We start from the raw sequence: 14,630 nt of genomic DNA on the forward strand, positions 1-14,630 counted from the left end.
GATGATAAAAACTACATTAATCTCATGTTTTAAACGCCCGCCGCCGGTGACGTACTACACTATCAACCAATCAGCGACAAGAAGTGAAACAGTTGGCGTGCAACAGCCAATAAAATCGCCCAGAATTACGTACGTCACATGCGCGCCAAAACAGATCTTTTAAATTTAATGGACAAATTCAAACTAATGTAGGAACATTTACGACCATAATTTTTTCTTCAAGAATATGAAAAATTAGTTTTTTGATCCTATTCTTTCGATTCCAGTCATTAAAACAAAAATTTATGATATGTGGGATAGGCCCATTGTGGTCGGAACAAATAAAATGAAAAGAAATAACAATAAAAGACTGAACTAAGTGAAGATTTTATTATAGCAAATAAAACATTTGACAGCTAGTCATATGTATAAAAATTTGTTTTGTTCGATACCAAAGAGAGTATTATACAAGTTTTGTTATAATATTTGACTAAATATGTGTAACATAAATGCCATATGATAATTTCGTATTTAAAGCTTTCCTAATTACAAAATATATATTGCGAATATCATCTAAGAGAAATGAATTTTCTACTTTCATTTTTAGAATCACACTATATGCCTGTAAAGAGTGAAACTGGAAGGAAGTGAAAGTGAAAAAACATTGTTCAATAGTATACTTATTGTCTCGAAAAGTATTTTTAAGTTAATGCATTCAAACCTTTTCTAAGTTAAAAATTTAGCGTAATAATTATTGCAATTAATTTAGATTTCTCACCTTAGGACATTAACAAAACTAACAGAGGCATAAGTAATACAAAGAAATTTAGTTTTCCAGAAAATCATTACAAATATTTATGAAGCAAAAATTGATACTATAAATCTTATATTCTAACTAATCAATGACAATTAATTAAAAAATTCAATATTATAAACAAATTGGCAATCTATACTTAACAGGAAAATTAACAATAAACCTAAAATTAAGTCTTGTTATTTAACATAAACAATGATATCTTTAAGTTTATAACATGTGCTATTGCGACAAATTGAAATACAAATAAATGGCAATGTCCCTTGTTATCACATATATGTGGACATTTTATTTACAAAGTGAAGGGAAATAATTGCCATTTAAAGTATTGCCTTTCTACAAAAGTTTGTTCTCACTGTACATCCTTTCTCTTGCTCAATGTAGACAATCATGAAAGGCTTGGCAACAAAAACGCCTCTTTGTTAGTCAGGCCTATAAATTGGAACTTTCGGCAAAAATTCTATTAATATTACATATTCCATCATTGATGAGGAGTCACATTGTTGTTTGCTTAGTTTCCAATGAAGTCCCAGCTTGTTGTACAAGTAACTATTTTCCCATTCCAATAGTTTATTTAAGGAATGTTGAGTCTGAAATAGAAATTAAATAAAAGTGGATAATATAATATAGATAAAATCTCATATGACATGCTGCTTTTTAGCCTTGATTAGGGTGGTCCAGTTTTAAATGTCAATAATTCACCAATCGATAGCCCAGCAAAAAATAAGTTTATATAAACATACATTATATCATTTTCCTGAAAAATGCTTCTCAAGGAAAATACAGTCCATAAAAGTTCAGTTTTAAAAATCGGTTTCTTGTCATAACTGTCAGACCGCTGGAGCAATTTTAATCAAATTTAGAACAAATACATATGAAATTAATACTGATTATGTGATGTTAATGACGTTTGTCGAAACTGTCCAGTGGTGTAAATACAGAAAGATGGTTTTCATTTTTCGGCCTTATTCTCTACGTCCCTGCATATTTTTCAAAAATTTCAGTTTTTTTTATTTTACTTGTTCAATTTGAGAAAATAAGTATCACTTATAAAATTCTGATTTAAAACTTTGTTTACCAGTTAATTGAGTTATTACGTTCAAAGACCCAAAACCAACCCAACTTAAAAATTGTCTTGAAAACTGGGAAAATTGACTAAGAAGCTTAAAAAATGTCTTTGTAGCCAGTTTTCATAGTTTCCAGACAAATTGAACAACTTTAGTTTTGAAAATTGACTTATTAACCAATAAATTTACTTTGAAATGGTGAAAATGGACTTGAGAGGCTTAAAAATTGTCTTTGTAACCAGTTTTCAGACAAATTGAAAGACTTTAGCCATGACAATTGACTTGAAAACTGTGAAGATTGACTTGAGAGGCTTAAAAACTGTCTTCGTAGTCAGTCGTTATAGTTTTCAGATAAGTTGAAAAACTTTACTAGTGAAAATTGACTTGTAACCATGAAAAACTACTTTATCTAGAATTTTTGACTACAAATTCACACACTTCAACCTCAAAAATACATTTCAATATTTTAGTCTTGAAAATACTCTTAAATACAGGACATTAGATTCATGAAAATTGACTTGAAACTTTCCAAGCTTTTTTACTTTGTTTTTTATTTTCTTAGAATTCTGGACTATTTTTAGGGCTTTAAAACTGCTTTCAGATTAGAAATTCGAGTGCTTTAAGACTGAAAAATCGAATTTTAAACTATTTTTTATAGTAAAAGTTAAGTTTCAGACTCTTCATTGATAAAATTAAACAATTTTGGCATCAAATGCTACGATATTAGTCTTGAACACTAATTTTTAGAATTAAATTAGTTCGAAATTTCGGACTTTTACCAGTGCTTAATTGAATAAATAAAAAGTTTACCTATAGTACCTATAGTCTAAAAATTAACTAGTAAACCTTACAGATGACCAGATTTGAATCCTTTTGAACCATTTTAGAGTAAAAAATACAATAACCCAAGAGACATTTTTGTCAATTTTGAATAATATCCAGTGAGCGTAGAAAATTACATAATGAGTACTCATTTCATAATTACTTGTTCCAAATTTGATCAAAATTGGTCCAACGGTCTGACAGTTGTAGCAAAAAAACACAATTTTTTATACTGAACTTTGGAGGTTTGTGGCTTCCTTAGGAAGCGTTCTTCAGGAAAATTACATAATGCATGTCAACTTATTTTTTGATAGGCTATCGATTGGTGAATTATTGACATTTAAAACTGGACCACCCTGTATAATAACAGCTCTAGCTGAATTATTTAATAAATGCTTAAGAACGGGACAATTTCCTGATCAATGGAAGACATCAATCCTTGCCCAAAAATGGTAGAATTGAATCGCTCAACAAACTGCGACCAATAAATAAGTTGCCCATTTTAGCAAATCTTTTCGAAAAATTGGTGACTGATAGATTGTGTGATTTTATTGACAAGCGGCAGATTTTATCTCCTGTCCAGTCTGGTTTTAGGCCTAAGTTTAGTACCGCAACATTATGTAAGATAGCCACAGATGTATCTGCTTTTACAGACCAGGGTAAGGTATCTTGTTTGGTCTTGTTGGACTATAGCAAGTAGTGCATGACCTTCTGATAGCAAAACTGAGATTTTATGGTTTTGGAGGAGCAGTGCGGTTGGTTGGTGAGCTACTTGAGGAATAGAATGCAGTTAGTAGAGTTGGATGGGGCAAAATCTGATTTGACCACATATAACAAGGGCATACCACAGGACAGTATTCTTGGACCTTTATTATTCAATATTTATACCGCGGATTTGCCAGGACATGTTTCACAAGGTACTGTTCATCTATATGCTGATGATACTCAGCTGCTCACTGGCTTTTTGCCTCAACAAGCAAAGTTTCATTTATACTTCTGGTATAAATGGAACTATTGAAATCTTGTCCCTGGTGATAATATCTGATTTTAAAATCATGATTTACCATATACAGAGAATTTGGTGCTTGGGCACCTTTTCAGAACAAATGGCACGTAAAAAACATTATAAATGTTTATAATAATATAAATATTGCAATTGCTACAAGAAAACTGGTTATTCCTTGGAATATCCAAAAAATTCTAAAAAAATCCTCAAACCAAACCACCACACATATAGCTGTCCCTCAAGGACAGCTATACATACATACAAAATAAAAAAATATTTAAAACATAACTTACACGTTTGCTTAAGCATATAACTGGCCATAGAGAACAACCAAGTGTGCAGCAACAGCAGAGACATCCACAAAATAACCACTTTACATTTACTGGTAGTGTCTTCTTTAAAATGCCATTGATTCGCATTACAGTTTCCTTATATTCCTCAGGGGCAACTCTAGAAACTAAACCACTGGGAAATTCTGTGTTGAATCTATTGCTCAGTCCAAAACTGCAAAAAAAAATAAAACAATACTTTGATAACCAGTTGAGATAATACATACACTGTCATATTTCCAGCACCTCGCACAATCACAGGATCAGGTACCAGAGAAACGTTTGTTGCCTCAGGCTCTTCATGATTCTCTACTTCTTCTTCATAGTAAATTGCATCAAAACCTTCCATGTGTATCTACAAACCAGTAATGAAGATACAAAAACAAACAGACTTTACAGGTGCACAATAAACACATGAAAGTTTGAGACAAGGACACTTTGTCTTCTTGGTTTACTTACCGACAACTAATTACGATACTTTCTATATTTGATCACACTTGTAATAAATTGTTCAGAAATGTATTTTATTAAGGCTTCATAGATTTTCTGCATAGCGTTTTCTTTTTGAAACCTTCATAACTACAACCTTAACCAAAAAAAAATACAACCAAAAAATCTGATTGAATCACTAGAGCATTAACACCTCTAGAAAAAGAAAATTCCTAAACAGGTAATTAATTTTTTTATTAATCTAGTCACGAGCTTTATTATTATCTAACAGTGCCAAACTATTAGCTGCTCCATTATTTACAAAGCCTTTTATTAAATGATTAATGCTTAATAAAAACATTTTTTCCAAATTATGTTTTCCTCTCTTGAAGTTTTAATAGTTAAAGTCAGTTTGGAGCAGCTAACAGTTTACACTGATGTCATTTGTCAGTTTAACTGCCATTTGCATTCAGTTGATTCGCTGAAGGTCCTGGAGGACATACAAATTAAACCTAGGACTATATTATACATAAATCCCACATATTTTTGTTTTAAGTTACAATTATCAATAATTTATCGCTTCAATGTTGATTTATTTTACTTTCACAAAAACTCGTGTTAATATATATTTTTTTTAATATCGTAACTTTGTTTTTTATTATATTGGTAATTATCCATTATAGAATTTCAAAACTTCTGTATCTTTTTCCTTTGACAGAATTGAGAAAAAGTCTAAAGGAAAAATTTGTAGCTAGTTTAATTATGTAGTAAAACCTTAGAAAACAATTTGTTCTTAACAGTCTCAGAAGGTAGATATTTGCTTAGAAATGTTTAGTGAGCGCAAAATATCTGAATGTCTATACTTACGGAACTTCAATGGCCCGGAAATCAGCCACATAGCAAAGTTAAGGAAAATGTTAAGGGTCAAAAACTGTAGGAAATTTAATTTTGTACGATAACCTAAGAGGGATATTTTGCCTTAAGGGCGTCAGAAGGGAGTTATTTTCCAAAAACTAAGACAAGATCTGTGATGAGTATCTGAAAGCTAATTTCAATCTATTTTGTTTTTCTTGACAGAATTAATTAAAAATCTAAAGTAAAAAATTATAACTTATTGGTGGTATATTCTCTACCAAAACCTTAGAGAGATATTTTGTTCTTAATAGCCTCAGAACGGAGATATTTTGCTTAGGAATGTTTAGTGAGCGCAAAACATCTGAATGCCTACTTACAGAACTTCAATCGCCCGTAAGTCAGCCACATAGCAAAGTTAAGGAAAATGTTAAGGGTCAAAAACTGTAAGAAATTTAATTTTCTACGATAACCTAAGAGGGATATTTTGTCCTTAAGGGCGTCAAAAAGGAGTTATTTTACAAAGACTAAGACAAGATCTGTGATGAGTATCTGAAAGCCAATTTCAATCTATTTTGTTTTTCTTGACAGAATTAAGTAAAGATCTAAAGGAAAAAATTATAACTTATTGGTGGTATATTCTCTACCAAAACCTTAGAGAGATATTTTGTTCTTAATAGCCTCAGAAGGGAGATATTTTGCTTAGGAATGTTTGTGAGCGCAAAACATCTGAATGCCTACTTACAGAACTTCAATCGCCCGTAAGTCAGCCAAATAGTAAAGTTAAGGAAAATGTTAAGGGTCAAAAACTGTAGGAAATTTAATTTTCTACGATAACCTAAGAGGGATATTTTATCCTTAAGGACGTCAAAAGGCAGTTATTTTCCAAAGACTAAGACAAGATCTGTGATGAGTATCTGAAAGCCAATTTCAATCTATTTATTTTTTTTGACAGAATTGAGCAAAAGTGTAAATGACGAAATTATAACTTATTAGTGTTTAGTCAACTCTCTTGTCCATCATGTATCTATTACTCGGGTCGTATTTCTCCATTCTGCTCTGTCATGAGCTGCAAGAGAAGTTTCTTGCAGACCGTGACCAATGATTTCTTTGATTTGATCCACCCAGCGCGTCGGAGACCTTCTTATTAGTGGTATATTTTCTACCAAAACCTTAGAGAGATATTTTGTTCTTAATAGCCTCAGAAGGGATATTTTGCTTAGGAATGTTTAGTGAGCGCAAAGTGTCCTGAATGTTCACTCTTACAGAACTTCAATCCCGGTGCAGAATAAAAGGTGTTAATGTGAAAGAAATAATGTGTCCCTTTTGAATATATAGAGCTTTTTAAGATATAATTTTTAAATATGCAGAAATACCTTCTTTTCGTTTTGGAAATGTTCGTTCCACCCTACACTGAAAAGAAAACCATATTTTGTTACACAGTTTAATAGAATAGAAACAAATTGGAAGCTCAAAAGGGAAAATAAATCAATTTTATACAAAACATTTTCATTATGATTTACTAAACAATCATTTTCAATATTTATAATTAATTAACACTTAAACTTTGCTATACTTTACAACATACTTATATACACACAAGTTTAAATTGAAAACTGAACAGAGATGAAGAGCCATAAAACAGAGAAGTGGTGTCACTTTCTGTAAAAAAAAAGAAAACAACAAATAAGTTAACTATTTTAATAATACTGTTAAAGAAAGCTAGTAGTTAATGTAGGCTGCACAAGTGTTGTTAGAATCATCATTTGCAACTGTAACACTGAAAAGTTAGCAAGTTATTTAGATGGGTGCAGTCAAGTCAAATCGGAAACTTGAATTAGTGGAAGGTTAAACAACAAGCCATCACCACAGAGTTAAGTTTACCATGGTCGAATGTCAGCTTGCAGAATGTGGTCTATAATTCTCTGAACCACTTCTGTACTTTTTGCGGTGCCTCCTAAGTCTAAATTAAAAATTACAATTAACAACAATTACGTGAAATACAAGAATAATTAAGAAATCACCTGGAGTCAGCAAATGATCTTCAGCAACAGTCTTAAGCATAGCATTCATTATTAAATCAGCATGTTGTTTGTGACCTAAATGGTTGAGCATGTCAACTGAAGCATTCAACATAGCTAAAGGGTTTGCAATGTTTTTGCCTGCTATTGCGGTACCAGTATTACGGGTTCCTGGCTCAAAGATAGCGTACTGAAAAATCTAAGATGTAAAAGCGGCCAGTTAAAGAAACAAACAAAAAATTTACATGATCTCCATAATTCCTTCCAGAAAGAATACCGGCACCCCCAATAAGTCCACAAAGCACATTGGAAACAATACTGCCATAAAGATTGGTCATTATCATTACATCAAACTGATGTGGCTTTGATACCAGTTGCATGCAACAGTTATCAATGATCATATCATTATGTTCAATTTCTGGGTACTCTTTAGCTATTTTCCTTGAAGTTTCAAGAAAAAGACCATCTGACAATTTCCTACAAACCACTTTTCACTTTATTAGTTTGTATAAAAAGTTTCACAGAACTCACATTATATTAGCTTTATGGATGGTAGTAATCTTCTTTCTTCCTGTTTTAATGGCAAACTCGAATGCGTAGCGCGCCACTCTTTCTGAGTTCGACTCTGTGACGACCTTCATACTTTCAACCACACCATCAACACTCTAGAATTCACAAAAATAATAATAATAATAATGACTTTATTGCAATTAAATAAAAAACTACAAAAGGCGAAGTCGAAGGTTATCCTTCCTCACTTAACGAAGAAAGCGTCCACTTCTAAACGCTATGTACTTATCGACAGCAAATAATACATCCCATTATAATAATACCAAATCTTCATCTGAGAACATAAATGATTCTATACTATGTGCCTAATAATAATAATAACAGTATATGTAGGTGAGAAAAAGAAGAGAAAAAAAAAAGAAATGGATTACTAGATGAACCAATATGGGCCGAGACAAGATAGATTTAAAGCAGAGGCGGCAAAAGTTTCTTAACTGTTTTTTTAATGACAAGAGTCTTGTAAAAGCTTTACAGAATCGGGTAGTTTATTGTAACATCTTGCGACGTTACAGCTAAATGACTTTTCAAATTGACTTGTTGAATGTATCGGGGCGGTTATAATAGACCTGTGTCTAAGGCCCAAGTTATGTATGTCATATCAAAATTTTATTTTAAGTAGTCGGGGCATTTTTTGCCTATGATTTTATGAATGAGTACATCATCTAGACTGGCGTCGGGTTGCCATGCATTGAGGGTAATCTCTGGCAATCTGGATTACCATGTAGCTAGGAGTGCATACTATGCACTGATTGACTGCCATCTCCGCTACGGCACAGCTTTCTGGGGGGTTTGTTCTCGGAGCCGCTTCAATTCTGCGTTTCTCCTGCAGAAGCGAGCATTGAGGTGCTTGTGTAGTGTTGGATACAGGACCTCATGTAGACCTCTCTTCATTGAACATCGTATCCTCACCTTGTGCTGCATTTTCATCTTAGAGACGATTTGTCTTGTCCGTGGCAAGTTTGGGAACACTTGTCCGAGGGCTCCGGCTCGGTGACTCGCAGTAGATTCGTTTTGAGGCTTCCCATTCCTCACACGGAGAAGATTAAGTCGTCGCTTATTTACGGTGGCAAGAGACTTTTCAATAACCTTCCTCTCCACGTGAGAGGCCAGCCATCTGCGCATGGATTTAGGGGTGAGGCTGAGAGGTTTTTGCTTGACGGGGCGTACTATTCTCTGGACGAATTCTACTTCAGTTCTTGAGGCGCCTTGTTCTGCCATAAATTGACCAAGCAGCACTGTTTGTGTTTTTGATCCTCTTTCTCCTCTCTTATACAGGGTAACTGCCTTTTTGTTTTGTTTTTATTTTAATAATTGTAAGGTGTAAGTAATTATGTGTGATGCATATTGTATGTGTAGTGTAATAATTATGTATGTTCTTTTTTTGCTGTTTTTGTATGTGTTTTCAGGGCTTTGTCAATGACTTTAAGTTTCCGACAATAAAGCTACTTTTTTGATTGATTGATTGATATAAGTGCAACGTCCGTCTCTCATCCATTCTCAACCACTCCAAATTACGTAGTGCCCTCGCTACCCCAGTCTCACGAGCTCTAATTCCGGCAACCAGACGGTCTCTATCCCGCGCAAGTAGGCAAGGACCATAAACAACATTGGCATAATTAAAATGCGACAAGACTAAGCTGTCGCACAATAGCTTTTTCATATTTCGAGGCAGTGCATTCCTATGACTGTAGATCAATTTCAGATTAGCAAATGCTCTTCGTATACACATACTGATATGCTCGCTGAACTTTAAGTCAGCATCAATGGCCAATCCAAGATACTTGGCTGACATCACCATCGGTATCGCACACCCCTTCAGTGTAAGTTTTATATTATTCGCATATTTTCTTTGTAGGTAACTAGGACCAAACAGCAATGCTTTTGACTTAAGGGGATTAATTTCCAAGCAATGTCTGTACGATAATTCTGCTATGCATTTAAGGTCATTATTAATATGTTGAACTGCTTGATCCACATTTACAGGATATGCACTATAATAAAGTTGTGTATCATCCGCGTAGAAATGACAAGAGCAATAACTAAGCCCGGTGATGAGCTGTGATGTGTACACAGAAAAATACTAAGTTTATTTCCCTCATCTAATCCAGAGTAAAACAGAATTGGATTTAGTCTTCATATTAAGCTGATTTTGATAAAGGGGTTCTTGTTTCTGAAAATAAATCTAAGTCGATGTGGGGCTTTATAAATGGGGTTGAGAAGAAGACTTCACATAGGGTGATAGAGGTGGTGCGGGGTGGTGTCTGATATGTGCCTGGCCAATGACTTTAGTGATCATTTTTTCTCAGTACTTGGTAGTCATGACAATGAGGTTGACAATGTTTTTTTGGAGGCAAATATGCTTTCTGTCAAAGCACCTGCTTTATATCGCCAGTTTGCGGGAATGATGTTTTGTCACTTGTTAATGCGTTAAAAAGCTCTATTCGTCTGGAGTTGATGAAATTTCAAACAATTTACTCAAAAAATGTAAAACCCATTTGTGTGAGGTAATTGCTTTTTTAATAAACCTTTCTTTCTCGAGCGGTACTTTTCCGGCGGTTTTAAAATCAGCATTTGTCGTTTCTGCTTTATAAAAGGAGGGATACTAATGAAGTTTCTAACTATAGAGCCATCAGCTTGTTGCCAAGTATATTTAAAGTATTTGAACTTCATCTGCGGAATCAAATTCTGCAGAAGCATGAGCTGCTGAGCACGTCACAGCATGGCTTTATGCCAGCAAGGAGTACCGAGACTGAGTTGTCGACGCCTTGGACAGCAGGATGTCCGCTATTGGTCTTTTAGTACAGTAGTCAGTAATGTCAGTATTACAAAGTAGAGGATCTGTCGTACTTAAAACATTTACAAACTATTCACATCGATAATGAGGACACTTCCCATAATTTGGTAAGAGTTCATTTGAGTAGCGGTTTTAGAGATATTTGAGTTTAAACGATTCGCGTAATATAGTCAGTCTAAATCAACTATTAAAACTAAGGCTACGCTCCCATTGGATGCTTTTTAGTCGAGTTTTTAGTACTTGTAATTGTAAAATGGTCAGACAATTCGAAATTTTCAGAGGCATTTACAAGTCTCTTAAACCCTACAAAAATCGTTTAAATGGCCAAAAACCTCCTAAAAATTGTCTGATAACTCTGCAAAAGTCGTAAACCTTAGAAAAACCATTTAAAATCGTCAGAGGTCTATGTACACTAACGGTTAGAAAAATGGTTTATAATGACCAGAGGCTACTAAATACTATTGAAAATGCCCTAAAATTTGTCAGACGATTCTACAAGTGTCCTAAACCTTAGAACAATCATTTATAATGGCTAGACGCGCCTTTAAATACCTTCGAAAACTTCTTTACACTTACAAAGATCCTAAAATCCTCCCTATCTAAAAACTTTTCTTTGTTTAATACCATTTTAATTATAATCTTTATGGGAGTGAAATTTGTGCACTCTGACACCATTTAGTATTGACAAACCATTTTCCTTTCAATAATAATTGAAAAACTAGTAAAAGGAGAATTAATAATCACACTAAAACCGACATCACAAGCGCTAAACGCGGTTGAATTGAAACGTGCCTCGTGACGTCACACGGCGCCTAGACCAAAATTAATCGTTTTGGCGCGCTTGTTTTACGTTTAAACTTCAATTGCTGATATATTCGTATGCAACTTATTTAATTCTTACTTCCATATTTGAGATATGCTATAACATGTGACGCCATCTAGTTTGGCCTTATTAATAGCATTGATGAACCTAAATAAATTAAATAAAATATACAAAATCCTTCCTCTTAAGACCATAATATAATAAAGAAATAATTCTAAATTTTAATGAAACCTTCTGAAAACATTCAATCCAAGTAATTTTCAATTCCAACAGTAATATCAACAATCAATAATTTTATTTCCTTTGTTAAATTGCTCCAGTGATTTAATTTGCGTACATCCTCTTTTTAAGGTTTTGTTTCTGAATTGCATTATAATTATTCTTGCAAACGTAAATTTGCAAGACATTCATTCTAAATGTAATTTACCAAATTTTTAAATTTTAAACTACATTTTTAAGGTCACGTGACTTGGAGTGGGTGTCAGTTGGCTTGGACAGTGTTGAAAGCTCTAAAATGGCATAATCAAAGTCACGTTATGTGTCTCTTGCAATTTCAGCTTTTACAACTGTCTAAAATAGTCTAAATTTAATTTACCAAATTTTAAATCACATTTTAATGGTCACATGATTAATTTTGACAGATGTCAACTGGTCTTTACAGTGTTGCAAGAACCTGCAGAATTGCATTTTCAACGTCACGTAACGCGTATTTTGCCATTTAAATTGTTACAATTGTTTAAATTTAATTTACCATTTTTCAAAGTTTAAACTGCATTTTGAAGTTCACGTGACTGTTTTTCACACTGTCAACTGGCCTTTACAATGTTGCAAGCTCAAAAGTTGAATTATCAGGTCACATGACCTAGTTTTTACAATTTTACTACAAAAAGTCTATATTTAAATTACCAATTTTTCAACTGTTTCTTTTAAATGATAAGTGTCTTTATTTGACACATGCTAACTTGGCTACCATGACAGTTAGAAGATTCGTGGAAACGTCAAAACATAACCCGTATATTCAGGCAACTTTACAAAAAAAATAATTTTCCTTAATAATACCAGGGGACTTATAACTAAATTTAAGAATGCCACAAATGTGTAAACATTTAAAGGTATCCTGAGACAGTTTAAATAATTTAAAGACATTTGGATGTATTTCAAGGCAGTTTGATGTATTTTAAAGACATTTCAAGGTATTTTGTATGCAAAAGGCATGTTGGTGTACAGGGTGATTGATTGAATTTTGACCACCCCCTTAACTTCCATAATTTTGATTTTAGCAAAAAAACGTTAAATACAAAACTAGTAGATATTTAGGTCTACTTTACTCTTAGATAAAGAGTTATTATACAGGGTGTCCCAAATTTAAGTAGCAAACCAAACATGTTTTTTTTAAATACAATGACCAACTGTCTGTATCAATATTCAAATGTTTTCGCAGCAGAGTCCTTGATTGATTGAATTTTAACCACCCCCTTAACTTCCGTATTTTTGATTTTAGTAAAAAAACTAGTTGTAGTAACAGTTATAGATATTTGGGTCTACTTTTACTCTTATATAAACAGTTATTATACAGGCTGTCCCAAATTTGAGTAACTAAATTAAACTTTAATCACATAGTCGAGGAAACATTGTTAAAGTAACAGATGCTGCGGAAATAGTTGAATATCGATACAGACATTTTACATCAATTCCTAAAATTTGACGTAGAATGCAAATATCGGATAAAAAGTTGGTCATTGTGTTTAAAAAAACATAAGTTCGGTTCATTACTAAAATTTGGGACACCCTGTATAATAACTGTTTATCTAAGAATAAACTAGACCTAAATATCTTCTAGTTTTGTATTTAACGTTTTTTTGCTAAAATCAAAATTAAAGAAGTTAAGGGGGTGGTCAAAATTCAATCAATCACCCTGTACAAAAAAATTATTGGTCTACCCCTTGTGCATACCACTGATCTCTTTTGAAACAAAAGTCTCCTAACCCAAACATTAACTGTTTTAATGTGCATTTATGATAATTTGGGGCAACCATTTATGACACAATTTTTTTTTTTATTTAAATGTTAGCCAGAAACATGTTCAGACCACTCCAATGGAATTATCAAATTCAGCTTGTATAGGTACTGTTTAAGACAATAAATTAAAAGTTAAAGTTAGCCTTATTAAACCAATCTTAAGTTAACCAGAAACTGTGTTGATGATCAAATTTTTTTCCTAGAAAACCCTTACAAGAAAGATTACCTCATGTTCCAACATTGCATATTCTCCCTCAGTGTTTTGCCTCATAATAACAATATCAATATCACTCTGTCTAGCTTGAACTCCTGGGAAAGATTTACAGTGCAATATGTTAATATATAAGTCAAGCTCATTTCTAAGAGCAACATTTCTGGAATTCACTCCAGCACTTTCACTCTTTGTCTCAATGTTTCCTATATACAAAAGTCATTAAAGGGAATCAAAGTTGTGAATGTCATATCTTACCTTTAATACCAACCCCATTTCTTTTAAGTGAGGTAATAGCATAATCAAATGCGTCATCTTCGTCACTGCGAGGATCTATGTCAATGACTTCAAAGTCAACAGGAGCCCCAGCATACTTAAATACTTCTCTAACATATTCCATTAACTCAGGACCTATACCACCACCTGGAAGCATTGTAACTGCATGTCTTCCTCCATACATAGCTATAGGAATTGGAGCTTGTTTCTTGATTAAAGGAGTTTTGTGTTGAATTTCAAAGGCTGACATTGTGGATTGGGGCTAAAAATTATATTAATTTTTCAGCTTATTTAAATTATATTAACTCACCCTTGCAAGTTTGACAACCCATTTAAAGGTGTTTGGTTGGATTACTCGTAATGCCATCCTGGATTGTAGTTTTAAATGGGGCTGAAAAGTTGGAACTTGGAATAAATAGGATTTCTTCTAGGTTCTAGGATATTTTTGATGACATAACTTCCGGTAACCCCTTCATTCAAAGACGAATAGTGTCAAATGTCAAAACTCAAAAATGAAATGGTGTCATGTACTTTTTTTAAAAGTGTAATTAGAATAGATCGTTACAAATGTCACGTGGTGGGGTAATCGATGTGAGTAGAACTGTCACGTGACAATTG

At 33.2% G+C, this 14,630-nt stretch overlaps 2 protein-coding genes and 2 long non-coding RNA genes across 5 annotated transcripts in view; 2 read left to right on the forward strand and 2 right to left on the reverse strand.

The window, feature by feature from the left end:
• LOC145739058 (uncharacterized) overlaps positions 1-14,630 on the forward strand; it is a 239,962-nt gene that overhangs the window by 28,293 nt on the left and 197,039 nt on the right. The window lies entirely within an intron of this gene.
• On the reverse strand, positions 355-4,760 carry LOC145739057 (cysteine-rich hydrophobic domain-containing protein 2). Its single transcript, XM_081994375.1, has 4 exons — positions 4,477-4,760; positions 4,245-4,372; positions 3,982-4,192; positions 355-1,383 (listed from the first exon to the last, which is right to left on the reverse strand). Exons 2-4 carry the CDS (start codon positions 4,364-4,366, stop codon positions 1,216-1,218), a joined length of 501 nt encoding a protein of 166 aa, XP_081850501.1. The 5' UTR covers positions 4,367-4,372; positions 4,477-4,760; the 3' UTR covers positions 355-1,215.
• LOC145739059 (uncharacterized) lies at positions 1,390-1,910 on the forward strand. The gene is made up of 2 exons (XR_014180895.1): positions 1,390-1,613; positions 1,798-1,910. It is a non-coding gene; the product is annotated as an uncharacterized LOC145739059 (long non-coding RNA).
• Positions 6,791-14,504, reverse strand: Idh3g (Isocitrate dehydrogenase (NAD(+)) 3 non-catalytic subunit gamma). Of its 2 annotated transcripts, XM_081993389.1 has the most exons (8): positions 14,323-14,504; positions 13,995-14,274; positions 13,752-13,942; positions 7,851-7,984; positions 7,565-7,796; positions 7,323-7,509; positions 7,183-7,261; positions 6,791-6,960 (listed from the first exon to the last, which is right to left on the reverse strand). In XM_081993389.1, coding segments are annotated over exons 1-8 (1,161 nt in total). In that variant the 5' UTR covers positions 14,380-14,504; the 3' UTR covers positions 6,791-6,959. The 2 variants fall into 2 exon arrangements, with proteins under 2 accessions (XP_081849515.1, XP_081849514.1); XM_081993388.1 differs by lacking the exon at positions 6,791-6,960 and having other exon boundaries at positions 6,986-7,261.

The sequence above is a fragment of the Ips typographus genome, linkage group LG16, assembly GCF_016097725.1.
Source record: "Ips typographus isolate SLU linkage group LG16, UJ_Ityp_2.0, whole genome shotgun sequence".
NCBI classification, from domain to species: domain Eukaryota; kingdom Metazoa; phylum Arthropoda; class Insecta; order Coleoptera; family Curculionidae; genus Ips; species Ips typographus.